The sequence below is a fragment of the Aquila chrysaetos genome, chromosome 12 (genome assembly GCF_900496995.4).
Source record: "Aquila chrysaetos chrysaetos chromosome 12, bAquChr1.4, whole genome shotgun sequence".
NCBI lineage: Eukaryota > Metazoa > Chordata > Aves > Accipitriformes > Accipitridae > Aquila > Aquila chrysaetos.
In genome coordinates, this window is record NC_044015.1 from 41,967,958 (window position 1) to 41,993,796 (window position 25,839).

The following is a 25,839-nucleotide window of genomic DNA, read 5'->3' on the forward strand; positions in this document are numbered from 1 at the left end:
TGTGTACCATTCAGCCATGCCCTCAAATCATAGCAAAGCCAAATGCAATGCAGTCAAAAGATTTACATTGGTACATGCTTATTGCACTGCTCCTTACATGTACTTTTTACTTCTATAGTTAAGCAAAAAATATTAAAGCTGAAGGGAGGGGAGACTAAGTGGGAGGGATAATAGAAAATTATGAGTACATTTTAATGTGTTAAATTAGGATTCTCATTTTTTTCACTCTAATTTCCACTAAAAAAAAAATTGCATGACTTCTCAGCCCAGCCACAGAACATACACTTCCTTTTAAATACACAATATTTTTTCAGCATTTTGATTTTTCTATGGTGTAGCATAGATTAATTTCTATTCCATGAACTGTGACAGTCACTCCTACATGCTGCATTAGAGCAAAGCAATAATAAAAAATAATCAATTTAAGTAAAACACAACAGTAACATCTGAATATTCAGAGTGTCTCTATGTAAATTCTCCAGTATCTTTCACCAGGTTTACCCTCAGATGAACTAATAACTGTCATGAACTTCCTCCTCGTTAGCTCTAGCTTAAAATAGATCACAGCCATAATGTGGGTGTTTTAACTGTGTAGTTGCAGCTCTGTTCTGCTGATCCTTTAGCTTCCTCACTGGTATGACTCTGAACACGCAGTCAGTATTTCTGATATTTAGTGTTCTTCTGTTGATCCTGGTAGGAATTACAGGAATTACAGAAGTAAGGAGTGGGAGATGAGGCATTTCCACCAGATTAATACTTGGTTTAGTCCATAGAGAAGTTTGTTTTCATACAGAACTTTAGTTAATCTTGTATTTTCTATTTATCAAATGCTAAAATCCCATCTCAGTTGACACGCATGCTCTGAGTTAACAGTTCTTTGTTTTGCCTTTCCTGTGCAGTCCAAGGCTCTCATTCCACTGCAAACTGAGGCTCACCCAGAAACAAAGCAGAGAGTACTGACTAACTACATGTTTCCCCAGCAACCCCGCAGTGATGAAGGTAAAATGCCATCAGCAGTTCCTACAAAGGCAGGAACAGTGCTTGTTTAGATAGTTGAGAAAGAAACAGAGGGAGGGAGAGGAAGGTGTTTCAGATGTGGTTGTGTGCGAGCGTCTATTCTGACATGTAAAGCCAGTAATGCACACATAATAGTCTATATTTTGTCATACATGAAGGAATCCTGTTTACAAATCCATTATTATCAGGCCATCAGATTTACACTTTTTAAACTTTAAACACTTTTTTACTTTCAGAAGAATGGCTTTGTATAAACAATTTGAACCTGGAAATTGAGTGCGCGTGGGACAGAAATTCTAGGATATACCTTGCTGCCGTGCGCACAGGCTGTTGGCCAGAGCCAGTTCAACCTGCAGAGACACTGGACCCGTCTGTGAGAGCTGGGGGGTGGGCCAGCTCCTAGACATGTGAGGTTCTGAGCTCTGAGCCTGACAGAATTGAGGGTTTGGCTCCTCACATAGCTACGTTAAGTTAGAGAGTTTTCATACTCCCACTCTGCTCCAGATCTGCCCCGAAACCCCATTGCTTCCCATCACTCTCACTTCAGTTTTAATATTAAACTCTGTTTGTAATGGTTTATCAGTTACTACTCTCATTGCCCGCCCCCCCCAACAGTTTTAAAACAATAACCCAAGATTACAGGATCAACTAAGAACACGTCTTTTTTGATCTTTTCCATCTTCTGCTGGGTGCACTAATTCTTTCTTCTTGTGCATTGCTGTTTGCAATTTAACTGTAGATTTCCAGTCAGACAGTGATAGTTTTAACCCTACTTTATGGGAGGAGCAGAGACAGCAACGTATGACTGTTGCCTTTGAATTTGAAGAAAAAAAGGAAGAGGAGGAAAATGCAGGGAAAGTTAAGGTAAGTTCTATTTGATTTATTCTGGTATTCATGTGTTATGGACAGGGTCCAATTTACAGATCTTGAATTGAACTATTTTTGTGTTCTAAATACCCAGAAAGTACTCGTCACCGTGTTTCAAGTAGAGCAGTTGAGGAAGAATAGCATATCTGTTCTCCCTGAAGTAGACATTACCAATTACTGCTTTTGCTGTTGTTGTCTAGACAGCGAAACTTTGATTTCATAAGTCAGTTCAGGCCCATAACCCTAATGTCAGGTTCCTGCTGTGTTAGGTGTTCTGTCACAAAGACAAAATTAACACAAAATATTGGGAGACTTAGAATTAATGTCCAACCACCTAGTTCTTTAGAAATATTTAGATCACATAGGGGATTCCATATTCCTCTCAAAGTGGAAGTCAACGAGAGCTTTGCAGCTTCATGGAATTACACAGGAATGTGCAGTGGAGAGGGCATCTCTCATCAATTTTGTAACCTACCAAAAATGAAGATCAGAACATGAATATCCTCCCCCAGTTATGTGAAATTAATATAATTCCAGAGTTTTCAAGTGAGCCCTTAATCAGTTACATTGTTAGAAGGATATTGTCAGGACCATCTACATTTATGTGGCATGGAAATTTTTATATCTTGAATAATATAAAGGAATTACCCCAGATCAAACACTTAAATACTGCAAATTTTTAACTGTGGTAGGATACCCAACGTAAAATGTATTGCCAGAGAGAAAAATCATGAGGAGATTTAAATAATATTTTACTTTTAAAATTAACAATACTATTATTAATAGCTATTTAACATTCCATTTAGATCATCTTGGAAAATTTGGATTTTTCTTTTTAATATTTTTCCCAATTAGGAATTTTCGTCTAACTCTTGTAACCAGAGATAAGGGACTCTTCTGCTTTAGTAAAACAGAAAATGAAGTAAAAAGCAACCTTTGCCTCACAATAAATAGATTAAACTGAAATTTTACCCCAGACAAATTGCAGGTTTATGGGTCATATATGCAAAACAGAGCATCTGGGAGACTTTTCTGTTGTTCCACCACCACTTAGCAGAATTTTAACTGTGGGTAATATGGCTGTCCAAATGTGCCAGACAATTGAAATATTAACAGAGAAATAGGTATCAATTTCTAAGATCATAGAAGAATTTAATTGTATTATAAGTTATTTGCAAGCATTAACTCTTGAAATGTAATATATTAATTATATCACTTAGATAGCCATTTTGGTTTTAATATATTTCAGAACACTATGAATGACTGAAACAAATGTTTCCTTTGAGTAAACTATTCTTGTAGAAAAAAATAAATCCTTTGTCCACTGAATGCTGTTCCTGTACTTCAGTTCAAATGCTGCCATCTGCTGTATGGAAAACGGGGAGGCAAACGCAGCCGAGACACAGTACCACATTTTCAGGTTTCCTAGAAACAGCACTTAACAAAAATAGCTGGCCTGTGCCCATGCTGTGACCAGATGTCTCTGCATGGTGTGATCCCAGGCCCCGGTGCTCCGCACCAGAGCTGTTCAGGTTGCAATGGATGCTCTGGCTGCAGTGCTTCTTACCTGGGCTGTTTGCTCATCCCTGGCAGCTGCTGCCAAAGCCGTGGTCTGTGGAGCAGAGTCTGCATTCCCAGAGGTGTGCATTGGTCAGCTGCAGTCTCAGCCCAGTTGCAGCAGAACGTGAGATGGGCAGCCTGCGGCCAGTCATGCTGCCAGCGGACAAGTGGTTTGTACCATGTGGGTGATTCATATCCCACAGGGCTGCGCCTCTCCGTAACGTTTTGGCTTGGCCATCCGAAGGTCAAGACAGTCTTTACCCTTTGTATCACTGCTCTTTAGTTGTGGAAGAGTCCAACACTAAAATGTATTTCCTGGAGTTCTTTCTTACCTGTTCTCCCTCTCATCTGTAGAGAGTGGGTATAAACCAATATTGTAGTACATGAGTCTGTTTCTGCATGAGATTCCTCTATTCTCATATACAATCCAATGTTCCTCTCCTCCATAATGATCCTAACGTCTTCTCATCAGACCAAAACACTAAATTTTGCAGCTGGTGCTATAGTTGTTGCTTATATGGAGAATTATTAAATGAAAAGCTAAGCAGGGAGCTAGGAGCTGATCAGATACTTCCTCCAGTCTGTGTACCCTGAAGAGAGCATCTCTCCTCTCTTGTATCTCGCTGTGTGTATACGAGATACCCATAAATACCCGTAGCTTGTAAAAACTGAAAGTAGAGAAATAATACTGTTCAAACCTGGGAAATCTTGCCAGGCTGTGAAAGGAAAAGATTTCCCACTGAAGGTGTGTGTGGGTTTTTTCCCTATCATGGAAAACAGCCTTTTTGCCCAAGCCATGAAATAATTAGCTCAAATTCAATTACTATTCAGAAGATAGAAATTCTTATTTGCATCCTTCTGGTATGTCTATGCTCTTTCCCAGTAGTGCCAATTCATCTCTACACATGACTGACCATAAAAGTGTTGTAAAGAGTTATTTCACTGAACTGTTCACCAGACTGTGTTTAGAGGCATGCACGTGAGCTAAAAGCTAATTGCTGGAACCTTTTGAGAACTTAGTGTGTGTCACTCCATCCATGTGTGGCAATAGGTCTCAGGGAGGTTTTAACATGTACGTTTTTAGCAGTTTCACCAGACCTTTATAGGATGAATTTGAAGGTTAACTTAAATTATCAATAGGCAGTAACCACAAATGTTGGTAGCGTTTTATAAAAGCATACATAATTTTCACTTTTTATCTTTCATAGTTAAAACTGAACTCTCAGCCAACTATATGCTAAAATAGATTTGGTAATTGAAATTGTTCAATAACTTCTTCCATCAAGAATTTTAACTTAGAAAATTCTCTTTTCAGGGTCATGCTACTTTTGATGTAGCCTTAAAGATAAAAGAATTGTATCAACAGGGAGTACAGTTTTCCTCTGTAATGATAAATCTAAATCAGTGGTGAAAATACCTGCATTCTAGTGGGTATCACCTATTACAGCTGCCAGTATATTTACTGTTTAATATTAATGCTCACAGTGATATGAAACTCTTGCTGAAATCCCTGTCTATGACTTGTGTATCTCATGAAAGTCTTTCAGTTAATTTTTTCTTGACTAGTACTTACTGAGGATTTGCTGTATGACTTGACTTTTAGCTGTTTGTCTGTAGACCTTACACCTAAATCATGGTCTGAATTTTGTGAGAAAGCAATTGCCTAATTAGGCCACATCTAAATACGATTTCTTTCAACCGTAAACCAACCAGAGCTTTAGTAATGCTTTACAGACTTAATTTATTTTTTTTCTGTTGAAATTCTTTATTAACATATGACATCATAGTCATACATTTTAACGTTTTATGTTAAAGTCATGTCAGAATCTATTATCTGTAATGTTTATTCTAATGTGGTTCAGAATTGTATGCTAGTATTTCATATAGTTTTATTTTCCAAATCGATCATGCTTTTGATTCTAAAATATTCCTATCAACAGACCATATTCATTTGAATACAAAATTACATTTTTCCTACTCGTTAGGAATTTAAAATCCCAACAGCTATAATAGTGAGCTATTAAAAGTAAGCTTCCTTTGCTTACCTCACACACCCAATGAGGTAAAAGCTTCTTTGTGGTAAATGCTTCCAAATACTTTTCACATGGTAAATGTGGAGTAATTTCAAATTTCACAGCCTCATAATCGGGAACAGTTATCCTGACATGCACAGCTTGCACTGGGAGCTGTAATTTACTCCCCTGAAGGATTTTTTCGCATTTCCACCCCGAATTGAGGCCCAAAGAGAGTGGCAGGCTCAGCTAGCACCTTCTGCATTTCAGCTGAGTGCGTTTGGTGGGCTTGCTGCTCCGCAGGGCGTGCTTTCTGGTTCCCCTTGTGAATCCCAAGTTCGGTGCTTGAGCCACAACCATCTTTCACAGCTCGGACAATGGCGGTGGAATAGGGCAGGTTTGCAGCGTGAAGGATGGAGCATGGAGAGCAGGAGACGCTCTGTGGAGGAGAGGGCCCTGTGCTGGGAGGGAAGCATCTGCCAGAGGCTGGGCTCAAGGGGCAGACCTACAAGCTGCCCACACTCTGCACAGCCCAAGCAGCCTTGCCGAGGTCATGCTTTGGATGCACACCAGTTTCCTCAGCATCTCTTCTCGTGGTGTGGTGTGATGTTCAGCAGACAAAATGTGTAATGCAGGGGGGAAGGTATAAGGAGAGGTCAGCATCATTTATGTCGTCTTTCCTGCTTGGATCATTCCTGACGCGGTCATTTGCTGCGCCATCTCCTCAGAGCGATTTGCTGATAGTGTGAAGTCTTGCCAGATGACGGGGGGGGGTGATGTCATCCATGAGCCTTCTCAGCCGCTCTTCCCCTTTCATGCAACCCTGAGATTTTGTAGAATTGTCTTCAAATTAGGATTGCTTTGGACTTGGGAAATAGAATGTTTCTCTACTTCTGAGTGATAAAAAATATAAACTTAAAATGTGGAGTTTTCTAGAAAATCTGTGGGTCGGTCTGTCAGCTAAAAGTACTGTTCAGTGTGACTTAGGGTGACTTTTCTGTAGTGGTTTGAGTCTGTTTTCCTGTATTTTCTGTATAAGAAAAGAGTAAGATAACTTGAGCGCATGTTTGTACATTATACATCTCAAAGAGCAAATAGGTCCCAGTAGATCAGATTCTGTGCTCAGCTGCCATAGATAATTCAGATTAATTCAGTACACTGAACATAGCTAAATTAATTCTGCATTTACACCAGTATTGTTCTGAAAAAGTGTGATTTATTATGTCAGTACTCTCAAGCAAAGTGTAGAATTAAAATACAATACTCTCACAGGGTAAAAGATAGGCTTATAGGGAACCATTCCCATCCATTATTTTATGTCACTGAAATTCCATTATAAGATGACATAGTGTAACTGAGAGCAAATTTTGGTCCAAAAATCCATGAAGATAGCTATATGTAACACATTACCTCAAATAGATTAATTAAAAATTTGAGGAATTTGCACTTAGCCATAGTACTGTAATCATGGTTTTAGTTTGCATGCTGTTTTCATTTTGTATTTGTGCTTTAATTCTTTTTATGAATGTTCAGGTTGAAATAAATCTAAAACGTTATCCCACTCCATACCCTGAGGATTTAAAGAATATGGTAAAATCAGTTCAAAATCTGGTGGGCAAAACAAGCCATGGAGTACGGCCTGAGAACTCAACACCAACTGCGAACAGTGAACAAACTGTGAAAGAAAAGTATGAGCACAAGTGGCCCATGGCACCAAAGGAGATTTCAGTGGAGGTAATGTAAAAGGATCGTTGTTCCTCTCAAGAGTTCAAGATGGGGTTTTAACATAACTCCATCAAATGATGTTCTGCATCTGCTGTGAACTTCATACCTAATAGTTTCTAGTTTCATTCCGTAAAGTTAATTTAGTTTTATATTGAGTTGCTGTTTTTCCCAATACTAATGAGTTTATCAGACTGAATTTTTGGTTTTAAATCTACCTAAATCTGAATTTTGGTATTGATATATACAAGCACTCTCCTAAATTTTGATGATATGAGAGACTTGCATATTAGCAGGTGAATGGACCTGATCATGATTTACATCTCAGACTTAAGTAAGTGTATTTCTGCATCAAGTATGTTAATGACAAATCAGTTTGTTCTGTCTGACCCTACTATGCCATTAGATTCTGCTTCTTCTATTCACATGTCATGTAGTAGATAGCCAATTAACCTTGTCAAAAGTTAATGAAGTCAGCAGGAGTGCTCCTTCGACTGCAGGGTACTTTAGATCAGGCACCCCCCGAATAGCGACTTACAGTGAGGTGCAGAATTTAGCCCTTAATATGATCAGAAGTGGATCAGTATGCATAGTAACAAAGTCTTCTATTCTAACATGAATACAGTCACTGAAAGGTGAATTCCTAAATACTGCAGTCTTGTGCAAAGCTGTTACAAATAGCTGAAGCTTGATCTCAGAGGGCATCTACTCATTAACATTCACCCTAACAACTTACTTTGTGCAGGCACAACTTATACATAAGGGAAATGTCTTACCCTGGCAATATGTACTCATAGTTTATAAGCTCGGACAGGTCAACAAGAATACCAGCATTCTTGAAAATCTTTATGAAGTCTTAATGTTCAAAAGAAATAAATGAGGAAAAGAAAATTATCACATTATCTTTTCACTCCTTTGTTATTTAAACATTATGATAAATTCATTGTCCTTGAAATATCCCTGTCTCTGGCTAGTCATGTATGATGAATTTTTCTTCCTCAATTTTCCGTATCCTTAACACAGATTGGCTGTTCTTACATATTCAACAGTCACTGTATCTGCTCTGTCAGTACTGTGTGTTTTATTTACAGTTAAACGTTTTCATTTGTTAAAAACAAACCCGAAGTTTTCTTTTAAGATGGCTTCAGAAGACTTCAAATCTAGTCACAGTTTCGATTAGTACTTCAAACTAAAATATTCAAGTTAAATCAATCATGTTTTTATCTAAATCTGAAATCTTAAATTCCACCATTATTCCTTTTTGCTCATTAAATTCTTCCTTACTGTGTAGGTCTGGCCTTTGAACCAACTTAGGTCTTGTGGCATGAGTATTGACATGTTCTGCTGTTGTTGCTGAATACATACAATTTATTTTGTATCATCTAGTTTTTGAACTTGAATATACTTAATAGCTTTCTGCGGGTTTTAATTATCTATACTGTGAACACACACATATATTATCTATCTGGAATTTGAATCAATGTTGTCTGACAAAGACATTAGGTGTTTGGTCTTGTGGCGGTATCTGATGATGCAGGCTTCAGAAATAGGTGGCTATACTGGTTTAGTTGCTGTTAAACTAAATGTTAAGTTGTTAAACTAAAATGTTAACATCCCAGTTAACCGAGCTACAGCAGAGTCCTGTGATTATGCAGAGCCCAGTGAAGCCTCCATTATGGAGGTGTAAGGAAAGAGTAAATGGCAGCAACACCATTACCAACACCAACAACATAAAATACTACAGTTGCTCTGAAATGCTTGTGTGACCATATACTGTGTTCTAACAGAAAAAGATGAAGAAAAATTTCATTCTTTGATAAAAATGCATTCACTTTTGCAACAGAAAAATAATCACATCTAGTTTTTCTGTGAATGTACATGAACGGTTAATTGCATGAGTATCACAAAAAGCATTCTATAAAAATAGTTGAATTGCTGAAGACCCTGCGGTAATTCCTGAAGTGCAATTAAATAATGTGATTGCAATTTCCTAGTTAATTTTCTACCAGAAGCAACTGATGTGAGTGCACAACTATTTCCATGATATCAGTGAAGATATATTTTTCATCTTCCGTTATTATAATAGTGAAGATGGTGGAACTTTTTCAGATTTTAATTTCCCTAGTATTTAGTCCAGACTAGTAACACAACTATCTTGTCAACTAAAGAAAAGAAAAAAAGTGTTCTTGACATTCATACAAATGCTGACACTGGGAAGATTTTATGGCTGTAAAGCAGGATGATGTATACATTTTCCTCTCTTTGGCTTCCTGCATGAAGATAAAGAGGAGGTATGGGAAACTGTAGAAAAAGTGTGAATGATTTTGTGAATAATATTGGTACGATTTCAGTTGTAAGAGATTAAATAAAACAGAATTGAGCTCCATTTTCTTTTCAGATAATTAGGAAACATGATCTCAAGCCTCAAATTAAAATACAGTTTGAAAATGCAGGTGTGTTCTGATATAGATTTAGACTGAAGACAGTTTCTAATAACAAAGTAATTTAATTTCAGGTGCAATGCTGACTTTTTCATCCTCAGAGGCCAGATAAGCTGGTTTCTTTTCTGATCTCTTTTGGGTTTTCTTGCAATTAATTTACACATGTCTCTTCACAAAACTGTTTCTAAATAATTAAAGGGAGCATCTAAAATGAGTAACAAGCTACATTTCAAATCCCCTGTATCATCCTCCACCTTCAGTTATAATAAGCAAACAATTCCTTAATTAATCATCAATTAAAATAAACCTCTTCGTTGTCCTAAGTGATTTGAAAGATGTGCATTTTGGACAGAAAGAAGTCTAGGATAACTTAGTGCATTGTGCAGCCTTTCCCTGAGAAACAATGAGAAATACCACAAATCAGCAATTAAGACCTTTATAGTTAATATTCTTGATATGTATGGATTGACGAATAAACTGGAAATACTTCTGTATAACTCTCAGCTTTGGATTAAAAAAAAAGTCTTTTCTAGTCCAACCTACAACATTCCATCCTCTGTGTTAATTTTTAGCAGGTTTATTAATACTGTGTAAAAAGGAGAGCTTGTTATTCTTTGAGTGAGCTGATGCAGATGCAGGTGCTAGTGCTAACAGCTAGAAAAATACCACCTCAGCTGTATTGGATCTTCTGAGACTTTCATCTCATCTCTGTCAAAATAAGACCTCAATCCTTTTAACTTCTGACTTTGTTACTGTGCGGGTTTGGGTTGGGGGGGGGGGGGTTGGGGGTTGGGGGGGTAGAGAATAGTGTTCTTTTTGTTTTGTTTTTCATGCAAGTTTCAGAGACTATCTTAAAAGATCATCTTGCCTTTCCAGGAAAACTTACACACTTTTATGTCCTCCAGGATGCCTGGCTTCAATTGATTCAGTTGACGTGTCTGTTGTGGGAGCTCTTTTCCACTAATGAGATGCACAATGACAGTCTCCTGATTGGGAGAGGAATATATGCTAAAGATCTTTGGTTTGTATCTGCTTCAAGCCCATACCTTGATAAGCTCTTTGCAACAGAATTACCTATATTTTACCAGGAGTCAGAAATATCTTCATTAAAGAGTTTTTGGTTTCTCCATGGCACAGAAGATCTTTACTGAGGTATTGACCTTGGTACCTTCTTGTCAAAGGAGAAAGGAGGTAATGATTTACTCATCTGGAGGTCTGACTCACAAGAGACCTTTCTTCAGATAGGATGTCAAATGTCTTAAAGTTCATTTTGAGTTACTTTGACTTCTGCCTGACCTTATCTAAGTGTCTGGATTGGAGGGGCATTATTCAGGGCTGCCTCCAAGAGAAAACCTACCTTCCATAAAATCAGCCCTGGACATGGCTTGACCCTTGGAGGCTACTGCTCTGTCTGTCCCCACCTGCATGAGGACTCAGGAGGTGCAGTATTACATGTCTGGACATGGCACTCTGTACAATCTCATATACACGGGGCATGTAAGCCTGGTTTATGTTTGATGGGCCATGAAGGGACTTTTTTGCAAAAGGCCTGAGACTCTCTCTGTTAGCAGCAACCTCGGTGAGATGTATGCAATTGGGTGCGTATCCATCTAGATAGAGAGCAACAGAAGCTTGTTTCCTCCAGAGGTGGGAGAGCACAGAGAGCGCAATTCACGTATCAGGGTATCGTAACTCAGGGCAGTACTGAGACTTCTGTCCTCACGTGGAAGACCACGTACAGAGCTGGACAAGAGCCTCTCCATGGTTTATAACTGAGGATGATGTTAGAAGGTCTCCCGGCCTCTGCAGTACATGACTGACGACTGGTTGGATAAGGGTCTGCAGTTTATCTTTGCAGAATCCTGACCATGTCAGCTAACAGGCTTAACCATTTGAGATTAAACTACTGGAAATGGAAATTTTCATTCTAAAATACATCTTTGTAGACTGGGGATCTGTAACTTTGATTTCTTTGGTGATAAGTAGTTCTGGTCAGTTCTTGGATGCATCCCCTTGGCTGTGTTTCTGAGCCCCTGAATAGGCAAGGTTAATGTGTGCATTCCTCCAACTGCTTGCCCGTCCACTGGACTGCAAGGCAGAGACACATGGCAGAAACAATCATTATGCCCTATCTGCAGATGACAACTTTTTTCCAGGATCTACTACGTCTTTCCATGTGGAGTCCCAAAAACTAGCTCTGCCCCACGCTGTTCCTCATGTACTTATGTCTACTTTTAAAGCTCTATCATATGTCTGAGATTGCCTGCTGGAACTGAAAAGGTGAGAGCTCATTTCATTAGTGCCGTAACGTTGTGCTGGCTGCTGTATCACTTCTGCAGGTAGGAATTGTATTGGCTTTCCTTCATTCTCCCACTTTCAGATTCCATATCCGCATTAGAAGTTTTCCTTCCACTGGTTCAGTTATATCTTGTATTAACATCTGTTTCAGACAACGTTCAGATCTAACGGCTACTGAAACTGGCCTTTCTGGAAGCTGCCACTGCAGCCAGAAGAGTGAGAGAGATTTAGAAAGATCCTCCACCCTGCTTTCTCCTGGGATAATGTCATGTTTTGGGGTGACTCTTAGTGCATTCCTGGATTGGTGGCTGAATTTTGTTTAGAATAGTCTGCTAATTGCTAGCTTAGACAGCAAAATATTCAGAGCTGTGACTGCCTTTTACATGCTGAGCTTCAGATACAATTTGTTTTGTGATTTTTGTCTGGAGAAGACTATTCAGTGGGACTTTGAAACTATCGACATACAGGGCTGAGAGGTGGAAGTACTGCCATTTTCTGTGCAGAGACTGTAACGTGGATAGGTGGCTCAGTGAGGCTTTGTTACAAAACCGCACCACTAACTGTGGTTCTCAGGAAAGAAGCCTATGCCTCAGGTAGTCTTGTTTGTATCTAGGGATATTCTGATAGCTATCTGGTTGCATTTGTTCTTAGACTTTCTGTGATCTCCTTTTTTTTTTTTTTTCATTAAAGTTTTAGTAAAATCTAGACTGAGTAACATTTGCCTTAATCCCTTTATTTCTGTGCTTCTCCAGTTCTTTATAGCCAGTTTGTCATTCTTCAGATTGACCTAGCCTTCTCCAGCTTAGAAGTGCTGCCAACCCTCTACGTATACATAGTTGTTCCTCTGGAATAGATCTATCATTGACGGTCGCGCATTCCTCTGCCTTGTGTGTGCTGTGTCTGCCCAGAGTCCCGGTCTGCTCTATTCGGAGGTTTTATATTCTTTGCAAGCAGACTCTAGGAGTTAGGTTATTTTAAAAATTCTCTCCCTCCAGATTATAATTTAATGTTCTTATGTTGTCAGCATGCATAATTGGTGATATTTTTCCTTCCCACTTATTTTAATGGGTTTTACCATGTATTTTCTCTTGGGAAACAGCTCACCATATTCTTCTGTCCTCTACCTATATCTTTCTCTGGTTAGTCCCGAGGAATAAGTTCTGACACAACACAATTGCATTTATCTCTTCCCTTTGTTCTTGCAATTGGTCCTATTAATAATACTTCTTTTTTTTCTATTAGTTACCTTTTTGTTCTTGGGCTTGTAAGAAAAAAGGACCTATTAAACAGAGTAGAATTAAATGGAATATGACTTTGGTTTTTTACAATATATTTCACTCTCATGGCATATTCACAAATGCCAGACTAGTCCTTTCAAAAGTGTATTGATTTTTGTTGGAATAGCTGGACTAGGGGCTAAAAAGAAAAAAAGAATATAACATAGAAAACTTCATGGAACATGCACCTGACAAAAACCTGTGTTCATCATTCTGTCAAAAATGGAACTGCTGGTTCTTCCTATCTCACAGCAAGTAGTTTTATTTTAAGCGTATAAGTTTTGGAAGTTTCATGGCACAATATTGGGATTCTAGGTTCAAGATAGAGAAAATAAAGAATTCCAAAAGAGTCACCTGTCTGATACAGACAACACTCAGAAATCAACTCTGGAAATCCCAGACAGGAAGGAGAAAGAGGAGCATACAAAAAGCTCAGAGGTACAAGAAGAAAATTAACATGCACCATGCTTCAAAGGTGGAGAATTTCACACTCTGCGAATGCTATGCACTTTTTGATTTCTCAAAAAATGGTTTTGCATAAGTTTGTTACACCACACTAGAAGATGATTGTGCTGCACTGGAAAAATGCTGTTGCACTATTGTTAGCTTCAAGTTGTATGTACATCACTACTGCTATGTGAGAACTACCATACACGACAAGGGATGTCTGCATGTGAAAGTAGTTTAAAGTCTTGAATATATTACAGCATGTAAGAATCAGTATGTAGCTATATTTGCTTAAATGTTAGCGCCGAGGGGGTTAATTAAAGGGGCTGTGAAGATACCTGTTCTTTGCTGTTCTGGTATGGTACTACCTCCTGTAGAACACCAAATGCAGAAGGGTTATAATATCTGTTGTACAAATATATTCTTCAAGGATAAATCACATGGCAAATGCTTCTACAAATGTCTGTTTCCACTGTTAGTACAAAAAGTAGTTAATGGAGAGTAAACCTCTGAAAATTTTGTCCTTACGAGTAAAAGCAAGTAAATTTTAAAAATATTGTAGCATTTTACATTTTAAGAATGTGGTTTTGGTTTTGGTACTCCCATTTTAAATAGTTTCTCTAAATATTACATCTCTTTCCTTTATTGACTTCACTCTGCAAAATCACTGGAGTACCTTTAACAACAAAATGTCAGGGTACACAGATCCTCATAGTGTCTCCATTAGTGTAAGTTCCCTCCTCAGTATATTTCTCCTAACCATTTCCTTCCTCATTTATACTACTAATTATTGATTTTTCTTAATACCTCTCCAAAGCTTCCTCTTTTTTACTAGATACTCTCCTTCTCCAATTTCCATCCTCTTTACGAAATCACAGCTCATCCTCTCACTTCTGAGATGATGTGTGTTGCTGTACCCCTCCCCACAAGGATCTTGACTGGCCTTGGCACAACTTTCCAGTGTTCCCATGCCCATCTCCACCAGTTCCCTTTCCATTACATTTCCCTGAGCCCATGCACCAACACCCACAAAGTGGCTTTCCCATATTGCTCGTTCTTCCAGCTCCCTTTCCTTAAGTCCCCTCCTGAGGGCAGGGTTACCAGTATCATTCCTCCAGTAAGTGTCATCCCCTACCCTATCTCCCCAAGACTCCTATCTTCAGGTCAGCATCTTTCTCATTTCTGAATTTCTTCCAGGGATATGAAATGCCATGGATTCCCTGTTTGTGGCTTCATTCCCTTCTAACTATCCTATGAGCCTAATTTAAATGCCCTAATTTAAAATAGCTCTTTCTAAGACTACATTTCACTTTCTTACCACTTTTTAACTCATGTTATTTTCAGTATATGTCCTATTGCCGGCTAGAACAGCAAAGCAGTTTTGCAGGGCAGTCTTTGAAGGTCAAGATTTGCTGAACTCTCAATGAGAAGTTTATGAAAACTGAATCATTTTAATTTAGCAAAAAATTCTTTAGAGACAAAGTCATATTAATTAAATATAGCTATATGGACAGTTGAATCTGTCAAAGGACTAGTGCCATGAATAAATGAATGAGGAATACTTACTCCTGAAATAAGAAGTAATTGTTTATTCTACATTTTTATTTATTTCTACTGGTAGCTTGCATTTTTCTGACCTTCATCAAAAATGTTTACTTGGCCTTGATGTATCGTGCAAGTTCCATCTGTTTTGTCCACATTTTCAGAATGAACACATCAACATAATTTTTATAAGTATTTATGTAGGACTAATTAGAATTTTCAGCTGACGAATCAGCATGATTAGACACACTACCCGTATGGTGGGGTTTTGGTGTGTTGTCACATTCATGGAAAGAAGGCGGTGAAATGTTTGTTCATTGCAGTTTGAAGTGGATTCTGTTTCCTATGTTTACTCTACATTATTATATTCCTCAGGATGCCTTTGGACATCCTGCCAGTGAGATGAGGATAGGGGAACTTCGTCCTTCCATGCCAGAGACTCCGTTGTACCCACCCAAACTTGTTCTTCTGGGTAAAGAGAAGAAAGGTACTAACTTGACTTACAACCTTTTAGTTGAAAGCATATGTAATGTACACAGATAGACACATTACTTAAGATGTTCTACACTTCAGTATGATTTTAAAACATATTACATGCATATTTTTGCACATGTATATATATCCATAGTATCAATTTAAAAATGTATTTTTCTGGAGTTTAGTTTTCAAATACCTCGTCCTGAAAACGTTTGCTGTGTTTTGTTTTCAGAATCGACAGATGAGTCTGAAGCAGATAAGATCCATTGTCTGAATAACAGCGTTTCCTCAGGCACTTACTCAGACTATTCCCCTTCCCAGGCTTCCTCAGGGTCCTCCAACGCGCATGTTAAAATGGGGTCCTTGCAGACAACGGCTAAAGAAGCAGTGAATAACTCTTTGTGGGGGAACAGGTGTGATCGTCTTTCTTAACATAGCTTCTGGTTGCCTTTTGTTTTATGTTGTCATATGCATTCAAAGTGATCATATGCTATCTGTTAAGGCATTCAATTAAAAAAATACAACATTTTTACCCCAGTTTTGCAGAGGTGTACATAGCTATTCAAAGCCCAGGCTGTGCAAAGTTGGCCACCCATTCATACTCTATAAATGTCTGTAATTCTACAGCTGGTTTTTCAGCAATGTGCTATAACCATGCATTAAAAGCGCCTAGTAATTGAGCTGCAATAATTCTGCTCTGCGTGGCCCTGAGCTGCAGCTGGCTGTAGTTTAGCATAGATAGCAGAGTGTTATGTCTCTCATATTATTGCTGTCCTGAGCCTCACTCTGCCCTGGACCTCCAAGAACAACACAGTTCTTTTGAAGGTTGTAATTCACGCTAGACATCAGCAACCTGAAAACACTCTCATGCCATACCAGGAACACCCTGCCCTGTCTATTCCTGCCATAAGTCACCTAATGTAGTTCCATCCACAGGCTCTTCCCCATTAAAAAGAAGCTGGAGCCTGCTCACTGGAGATGCATAAAATCTTGGTGGTGAGAACATGCACAAACTGAATCTGGTATTTTTGTTTTAAAAAAAACCAATGTAACTGTAAAGAAGCTTCCCTTGCACTCATAAAATATTATTTTTAAAGCAGGAAAATATGTTCAGTTGGATTTATATGAACATGACATTGAGCCACCCTGGACTTTTGACTGACTTCTCAGTTTCTCTGTGTACGTACTTACAGAATCTGTACTCCAGTGCAAAAAACTGCTGCAGCCATTCATGCCAAACCAGTGGCACAAAGTGGACATCTCGTAGTACAATCCCCAAGGCAGAGTATAGATGGGAGAATATTAAATTGCTTTATAATTGTGTCTTTCTGATGACTGCTTTTGTGCTCTAATAGAGGGCATTTTATCTTGTTTCGTTTTGGTTTGGTTTTGCAGGCTGGCACAGTCATTTCCACAGCCCCTTGAAACAAAGCCATTGCTGAGCCAACGGGAATCCACGCCGGTGGGGAACCTGCCACAGCGCACCGACAGGCGCCCGCTGAGCGAAACGTTCGCTGACAGCTGGAATGACAGCTCGCACTACGATAACACAGGGTTCGTTGCGGAGGAGAGCACGGTGGAGAATCCTAGTGCTAACCCCCTCCTGAGCACGAAATCTAGAAGCACATCTGCACATGGACGCAGGCCGTTGATTAGACAAGACAGGATAGTTGGCATTCCCCTGGAGCTGGAGCAGCCAACGCTCAGAAATACACACGAATCTGAAGTGCCTCCTCCCAATCCTTGGCAAAATTGGACCAGAACCCCTAGTCCTTTTGAAGACAGGACAGCTTTTCCTTCCAAACTGGAAAGCACCCCCACCACCAGCCCTTTGCCTGAGCGGAAAGATCATGTCAAAGAGTCTCCTGAAATGACTAGCACTTTCACCCCAGGAATAGCATGGGAATATCACGATTCAAATGCTAACAGAAGTCTCACAAACGTCTTTTCCCATATCCACTGTCGCCCAGATCCTTCCAAAAGCGTTATTTCGATCAGCAAGAGTACAGAGCGACTTTCTCCGATGATGAGGGATTTAAAAACTAACAAATTTAAGAAGTCACAAAGTATCGATGAGATAGACATTGGTACATACAAAGTGTATAATATACCCTTAGAAAACTATGCATCTGGTAATGATACTGTAGGAACCCACGAGAGGGTGGACAAGCTCCTGGGCCCAGAGCACGGCATGCTGAGCATGTCCCGCAGCCAGTCGGTCCCCATGCTGGACGACGAGCTGCTGACCTACGGCAGCGTCAAGGTGCAGCCGCAGCAGAAGTCGTCCGTCACGAAGAAAGTCTACCAGTTCGACCAAAGCTTCAACCCACAGGGAGCAGTGGAGGTCACAGCGGAGAAGAGGCTACCGCCGCCTTTCCAGCTCAACCCCGAGTACATTCCCCAGCAGAGTAAAAACCTGCCCCAGGATCTGGTCAGCCCGAGGGCTTACCGCGGCTACCCCCCTGTGGAGCACATGTTCTCCTTCTCCCAGCCGTCGGTGAACGAGGAGGCGGTCGGTGCCCCCTTTGCGAGCCAGGGGTCTCGGCCGGGGTTCCTGAGGAGAGCGGATTCGTTGGCCAGTTCCACCGAGATGTCCATGTTCAGGAGAGTCAGTGAGCCCCACGAGCTGCCCCCGAGCGACAGGTATGGCAGGCCTCCGTACCGAGGAGCTGTGGAGCGCCAGAGCAGCATCTCGGTCTCCGAGTCTCAGTTCCTCAAGAGGAATGGCAGGTACGAAGACGAGCATCCTTCCTACCAAGAAGTGAAAGCCCAGACTGGAAGCTTTCCAGTTAAAAACCTTACACAAAGGAGGCCGTTGTCTGCAAGAAGCTACAGTACAGAGAGTTACGGCACATCCCAAACCAGGCCGGTTTCAGCGAGGCCTACAATGGCAGCTCTGCTGGAAAAGATACCGTCAGACTATAACTTGGGTAACTATGGCGACAAGCCTTCCGATAACAGTGATATAAAGACAAGGCCTACCCCTGTGAAGGGAAATGAGAGCTGTGCTAAAATGCCCGCTGACTGGAGACAACAGCTACTTAGACATATAGAAGCTAGAAGGTTAGACAGGGTATGTTTGGCATTTCTCTGCAATTAATGCCTTTAGTTGTGTGTTTCGGTATGTCAAACTATTTGCACGTACAGTGGTAACCACCAGAATTCCCAGTAATGAAATTCCTGCATTGGTGTCAGAGGAACCGACCCGCAAAGGGGTCTGGAGGGGCTCAAAAGCAGCTGGAGTGAGGGGTTCCCCGGGTAATTGAGAGTGATAAAGAGTCTCTGCACGAATAACGCACCACGGTGCACTTCACTAATGTAGTAACTGCTGCAGCACTGTCTGAAATAATAAAAAACATAAAAATCTCTCCTTATCAACAGATGTGAACGTGCTGCTGAAGTCCACCACTTCAGTAATGATTTGAGAGCATTAAAAGATGCTGGATACATCTTTGCAGTAAAAGGCAACAAAGAAAAACATCACAGATAAAAAGTAAAATAATGTATTTTAGCTTTCATATCACTGTTAGTTGAGAGGATTTAAAGGTATCTTTTAACTCTGAAAAATATCACTGCATATACACTGCCACTGTTTTTAACAAGAAATATGATTATTACTCCTTTTAGCTGTAGGAAGTTATGCTTACTTGCCTTCTATACAAAACAGTACAAGTACTATAGTGCATGATTTCAATCATGATCTTGACTAATGACCTACTTCATGAATCGAATTTACTTCATAATCTGAAGTGGTTGTGAAAAATTACTGTCATGAAATGCATAAGTTAGTTTCAAAATGTGTCCATATACCTATTTTACGCTAGATACTCGTGAGTTTGGTGTTAATATATTCAATAACTTCCAGTTGCTTGGATGTGACGCAGATTAAAATATCATTAAGGATCAAATGGGTAAACTTTAAAAACTGGCTTGAAGGCTGAAGCTTTTTCCTTACTTCAGCTGTTTTCCTTGTGTTGTGTTAAACTGATTGGAAAATACCTAATACCTAGGCAAAATAGCGCACCCCAAGTAGAGACATTTCTGGTGGAAATAAACACTTCCCAGATGTTGTTTGTTTAAGAAATATCTTTACACTTAGTTTACAATGTACATTTGCTTAAGAAATACTTAAACTCGTGGAAAGCTGACACTGGTGATTTTATCTAGTTAAATTGAGTTCATAGTAATCCCTGCAGCTGCCAGCAAGCTAGTTTCGAGTTGTTTGCAACTTACCATAAGCAAAGCTCTAAGAAGCTGGGCTGTCTGGGGGAGATTTTGCTGATGAGAACTCCGGGGCACTGCAGTGCAGCAGCTGCGCCAGGAGAAGATGCTGCCCGTCTGCCCACGGCCGGTGAGATGCCGGTCTGTGCAGGACCTCTGTACCTGCTGTGCTGGGCCCAGCCAAAGCTTGTCCCTTCTGGGCAGCTGCTAGCCAGGGAGCGGTCACAAAGCTCATAAGATGGTGCAGAGCCTTCTTCTATAGGGTTTTTTCCTCTGCCTTTGGTGCTCTTTTATGCTAGGTACACATTTTCTGGCCCATCCGTGGTTGCGCAGACGTACCAAAATTTGGCCATATTTGCAAAATAAAGACTTGTACCATGTTATAGACTGCAATTTTCAAACTACAGATAACAACATATTTCATCTGCTGTCAGCGTTGAAGTCTTTTATGGTATCCATTTTATGTATAACTAGCAATGTATTTGCTTCCGTGTGACCCAGTGCATGCATCAAGAAGCTATTTATTTCTTGGTACTGTTTGTTTGCTTAAACTAAAACTTTGTGAAATTAACCATATATGTGTGATACTTAATTCAATGAGCATGTGTGTTCATATCCTGTCACGTGGTTGTTTCCTCTACTCAGACCGCTGCTTACAAACACAACACAGTTAGCCTTGGCATGCTGCACTCTGGAGGTTTTTCAGCAATGCATGCCGGCAGAAGCATGACTTTAAACTTGCAGACTAAATCTAAATTTGAAAACCAAATGCTTCAAGAGCTACCTCTACCGAAAGTAAGTATGGGATAGCTAGCATATACCAGCATTACAAAATAAATTAATAATACTCCTTGCTTTTTCCTGGTTTAGCTTTTGCCTATTATTCATGCTTATACGATACACAATCCAAAAAGCAAAGATGATAGAAATACAGTTTTTCCTACTCAATAATCTTGCTTTTTGGATTAAGTAGCTCACATGGCTGTCATTACTGCTTTCTGCTCTCGTGTTACAGACTGATGTGATCATTTTCTCAATGACTTAATCTGTGCGCAGAAATGGAGAATGTGTTTTGGTTTGTGACTGATCTTAGAAAAATTAATGTAGAAATGTTTGATATGCATTTAAATAGGCTCCAAGAGACAGGGACTTTAATATTGGAACATTAATTGAGTATGCTGTAATAGTTGATGAGTTTTGAGTACATGCCTACCACACCTAAACTAATTTTAAACTTTTGTTGAGTGATGCCTGTAGAAAGAAAATAATTTTCTCAGTTTTTACTATTTATTTTACAGCTATTAACGATATATTGTTGATAAGTACATACATACAAAATTATATACAAACAAGTGTTTGATGGGAAAAGCACATATGACAAGCCAGGGAGGGACATTGCTGAAGTATTTTCAGAGTATCAGAGAGGAGATGCTGAGACCTTACTCTGCATCGCGTATGGCCACACCGGAGTCACAGCAGCAGCCAGTTGCAGATACTTGAAAGCGGTCGCACTGGTGGGATTGTGTGTAATGACAGGGGGCTACTGCAGTGCTAGAAGTGACGAGCATCGTTAAGTGTCTTACTGCATTAGCATCAGTAGCTGTTGGTACAAATTAGCAACATCTCTGTGAGTAATTAAAGGGTAACAGAGCACAGATCCAGGCGCTGAAATGTGATCATCTGCACTGTTAATTGCTGGACTGGCCTCAGGCATGGTTTGGCCCAGGCCAGCTGGCACCCTCCTGGGCAATCCCTGGCCAGGGCTCCGGAGTCAGCACTGGCCAGAAATTCCCAAAGGAGGGTTCCAATGACCGATTTAAGAGTTTAGATCCAAGCCTGTTTAGAAGAATAAGATAATTTAATGGCAGCAACATGACCAGATTGTGCTGGTTGGCCGGAGGACAGGTCTTAGCACTGCTTAGCTTACAAATACAGGCATATGCATCATACACTGGATTTCCAAGCAAAGCTATGATAGGTTAACAGTGCACACGTGCGCGCGCGCACACACACACACACACACACACAGAGGTCATTGTCAGGTTTCTCCTGCTGTAACTTACTTTCCATACACTGTTAACTTCATTTACACCCCCCATTCAGCTGTCCCTGGATTTAAACAAGTCCTAATGTTAGTGTGTGCTTCTCTGTTGTTCAGCTGATGACATCTAGGTCAAATCTTAAACATAGATGTGTGTGTGTTTGGACACAGACAGCTTTCCAGTGTTGGTCATACTGTTTTTTTCTTTCAAAGAATTTGTTTGTCTACTTGGGTATGTACTAATTCTTGTCACAAGTCCTTGAAAGAAGTCCATTTGACATCAGCTCCAAATAATGGTACTATTTTTCTACACACCTTTAGGAATAAGGTATTATATATCACTTTAAGAATTTTAGGCTGTAGATAATATGGATACTAATACGTGGATGTCTGAGGAAATTCATGAAACTGTTTAGAATGACATGTTTTGGGGTGTGGTCTTACTTGAATTATTCTGCTTTATATTTCACCAGCATTTCATTGCTACATACCCATATAAAATGTGATGCTGAACTGCATGAAGGGGGTGTATTCTCTTACTGTACTGTTTGGAAAGCAGTGAGAAATTATTGTTGAACAAATAATATGAATGTTTAGTGTTGTTTAATTTTATTCCTTCACATGTTCTAAGAATTTGCATTTCTTAATGAATCCAGGCCACAGCAGCTTAATATTGACCTCTTCTTCCTCTTCTTTCTCGTGGCCTAGATTCAAGAGAGTAATGAGTGAGGTCTAATTGTCCAGTGGAAGATCAGGAAATCAAGTATAGCAATTACTTATTTTGAGAAAGTTTATTACATCGATTCTATTCCATGTATAAAATGTTTGAACTGTTGCTTTTCATTTTTTACTAGACTTAATAGATATGTAGGTTGTTTGCAGTCTGTCCGAGCTCTGTAAATGAATGGTATTGTAAGTAGACAAATTCATTTTACTGCAGAAAATGAAAAGAAAAACCTGTTATCACAGAATTTTCCTGTTTATTGAGAAAGCAGAAAGCACCCTCTATATTTTTTTTTTTTCCATTTTGGGTGCAAACTCACCTCTGCAGATTAGTCACTTGCTTATAAAAATGGCACAGCGTTGTCTGCAGAGACAAAAGGAACACTTTTCAGAAGAATGCTTTCAAATTTTGGCATCCATCTCACAGTTCTTTTAAAAGTTTATGGTTTGGTGCACTTCATTCTCAGAAGCGTGCAGTACTGCCTCCCTTTAGGAACAGTCAGCATATTCACATATATCACATAGGAGAAAAAACAGAAGTTCCCTGAGGAAGCTGCCTGACTAATCCTCTCTGTCTCCGCATGGTGAGGCCGCCTAGCATGTGTTATAAAGTCATCTCACAGGGAGGTGAGCAGATTTCCAGCACAGCCTTGGGCACCTCGATCTGTGGGTGACTCTGGAAGGGGTGACTCACATCACAAAGGTGATGGCCTTTCTTTTTCGTTGTTTTTTACTACTCCTCAGAGCAGAAGGTTTTGCAATTGTACTTTTTCATTTAGAAGCTGTTTACTGCCCTGGTCTCAGATGATGTACTCCCCCGTTTGGATGAGGGTTACGTGGGGACATGCAGCAAACAGGGCAGAATGGCCGATTCCTGAGTTTACACAGGCACAAGGAGCCCTACCTGGGCCCCAACTGGGACCCAAATTCTGATCTGCGGACAAACAGGGCTCGGCATGTCCTGGGCTGGGGAGCCTCGGGCAGGGGCTAACCCCTGGCAGCCTTTTCAGGCAGGCTGCTCACAGTCCTGGACGCCTGTCCGGACACAAAGGTTCACCTGCGTGTGAGGGCCTTAGAGCCATATCATCGGGTTCGTGCATGTCCGTACGCCAGTGTACAGCTCTGGGCCCAAATTTGCCAACGTTCGAGAGTGGTGTGCTGTCTGAGAGAGCAGCAGCGCTGCTGCGTGAGGCACTGGGACCAGTGTCTGTTGAGCTGTGAGGGGTAACCTATGGAAAAAGTCCTGACGTTGGTCTCATTTTTCCATTTTTCATCTGTGTAAAGAAAGCTCCACAGGGAGGTCTTGTAGTTTCAACAGGGGAAATGTTTTTCTGGTGGTTTTTAATGTAAGGAAGATCACATCTTTCCTGATTTTTCCAGAAGACTTCTTAAATTATGAGAGCATTATAATGAAAGTTTTCTTTGATTTTAAATAATTAGGGCTGAATTTTTTTACTTAACCTCTGAGGAGTATGATTTAAATTGCAATTTACTTCTGTTTACTTTTAAAGGATTTTTTAAGCTTGCATAAAAAAAAGTTCTTAATTGACCAGTTACCAGCTTTAATATTTCAAAGCAACAGTTTCATTTATTCTTCAGTCATCTAAAGAAGTGTTTCATGATTGTTTTAAATCTAAGCTGAAGAAGAAACTGCTTGAATGACAGAGGGGAAGAATGGACTTTTTTTTTTCTTTGCAGATTACCATTAATCAGAACTGAATAAGCAGTTAACTGAATAAGCAGTTAACTGAATAAGCACTACATAATGCTAAGTGCTGTCAGTGGTAGTATGTTGGCATTTTGGAAAGTCTGACACAAGAAGCCATACCCACGTTAGCAAAATTTCCAACTATGGTAAAGAAATACAGAAACAGATAACAGAAAATCAGGATGGGACAGAAAAAGTACACATGTCCTCAAAAGTACGGAAAACAGGAGTAAAATAACCAGGGGGAAAAGTGACAAAGAAGAAACAGGTATAAAAGGAGAGGAAAGTGAAAAATAATAACAAAAGTATCAAGCTCATTTAGGAAAATTTAAATGTGTGTTATGTCCATTCATATTCAGGAAAGCATTTAATTGCTGGTTAATATTGTACATATGATAGCCTGTTAACTTAGAACAAAACCAGCCACAGCCGAGAGAGAGGTCTGTGAGAAGCACACCATACACAGTGATGCACAGAGCATAGCGTGAGGCAAGAGTAGTCACAAGGACAATATTGCCATTAAGGAATATTTTCTGAAGAAAATATAAGCATATAATTTATCTTGGTGGCAAATACTTAATGGAAAAGTTTTTGATGCTTGAATGACCAGTAAGAAAGTTTTAACTCAAATGATTAATGACAGACTGCACGTTTAAATATGGAACTTTGCCAAAATTTGTTTCTCCAAAAAGAATGAGTTATGTTAAATTAATTTTCTCTTTTCTCTCATCATTCATTATTCTCATTATTTCTCTTATATATCTTTCAAGATCTGCTGCTTGCAGAGAGTCCCACAGCAATATGATTACACATTAATGAAATACCATAGAAATTTAAAAGGATTTCCATTTTAGCAATAGTGTGTTGCAGTTTAACTGGGTTGATTACTGAAATAAATATGAAGAGAGAATTTTCTGTCATGGTGTGACAGTGACTAAAGGCTGCCCTACCGTTTCTGCAACAGACCCCGTCGCAGCAGAGCAGCATTCTGGACAACGGGCAGGAGGAGATGTCTGTGAGCAGCCAGTGGAACCCCTACCCGCTGGGGCGGCGGGACGTGCCGCCGGACACCGTCACAAAGAAGGTAAGCAGCACGAGCAAAGCTGCTGACATAGCTGTGGTTGTCTTCTTTTCCCAGCGAATCACTGGAAGGAGGAGAACAGGTTAATGAGGACAGGTTTGGGAAACACATGTTTTTGTTTCAAAGTTTAAAGCAATAATCATTATGAACTAAGGATGGTGTTTTCGTGCCTGCTACCCGTTGTTTATTTATGCAGATGCTAGTAGTTACATCTATAGCGTGTGAATTGGGCACAGTGGGCTTGGCAGGTGTATTCCTGCATGTATCAGCCAGCCATCAGCTCCCTCTTATTCTGAAAAGTCTTCATTCAAATGTTTCATTTCAATTACATTCTTCAGTTCACCACAAAAAATAAATGTGTTGAGATGGAGGCCAGCCCAGTGTCTGGACAGTCACAGACGTTTT

General features: G+C 39.9%; 1 protein-coding gene across 1 annotated transcript in view; it reads left to right on the top strand.

Annotated features, from left to right (window-relative positions):
• LRRC7 (leucine rich repeat containing 7) overlaps positions 1 to 25,839 on the top strand; it is a 186,751-nt gene that overhangs the window by 139,002 nt on the left and 21,910 nt on the right. The window contains 9 exon segments of the mRNA XM_041127660.1: positions 900 to 999; positions 1,757 to 1,881; positions 6,990 to 7,190; positions 13,510 to 13,632; positions 15,559 to 15,670; positions 15,893 to 16,073; positions 17,056 to 18,733; positions 20,527 to 20,676; positions 25,318 to 25,437. Of these exon segments, the coding sequence (XP_040983594.1) occupies positions 900 to 999; positions 1,757 to 1,881; positions 6,990 to 7,190; positions 13,510 to 13,632; positions 15,559 to 15,670; positions 15,893 to 16,073; positions 17,056 to 18,733; positions 20,527 to 20,676; positions 25,318 to 25,437 (2,790 nt within the window).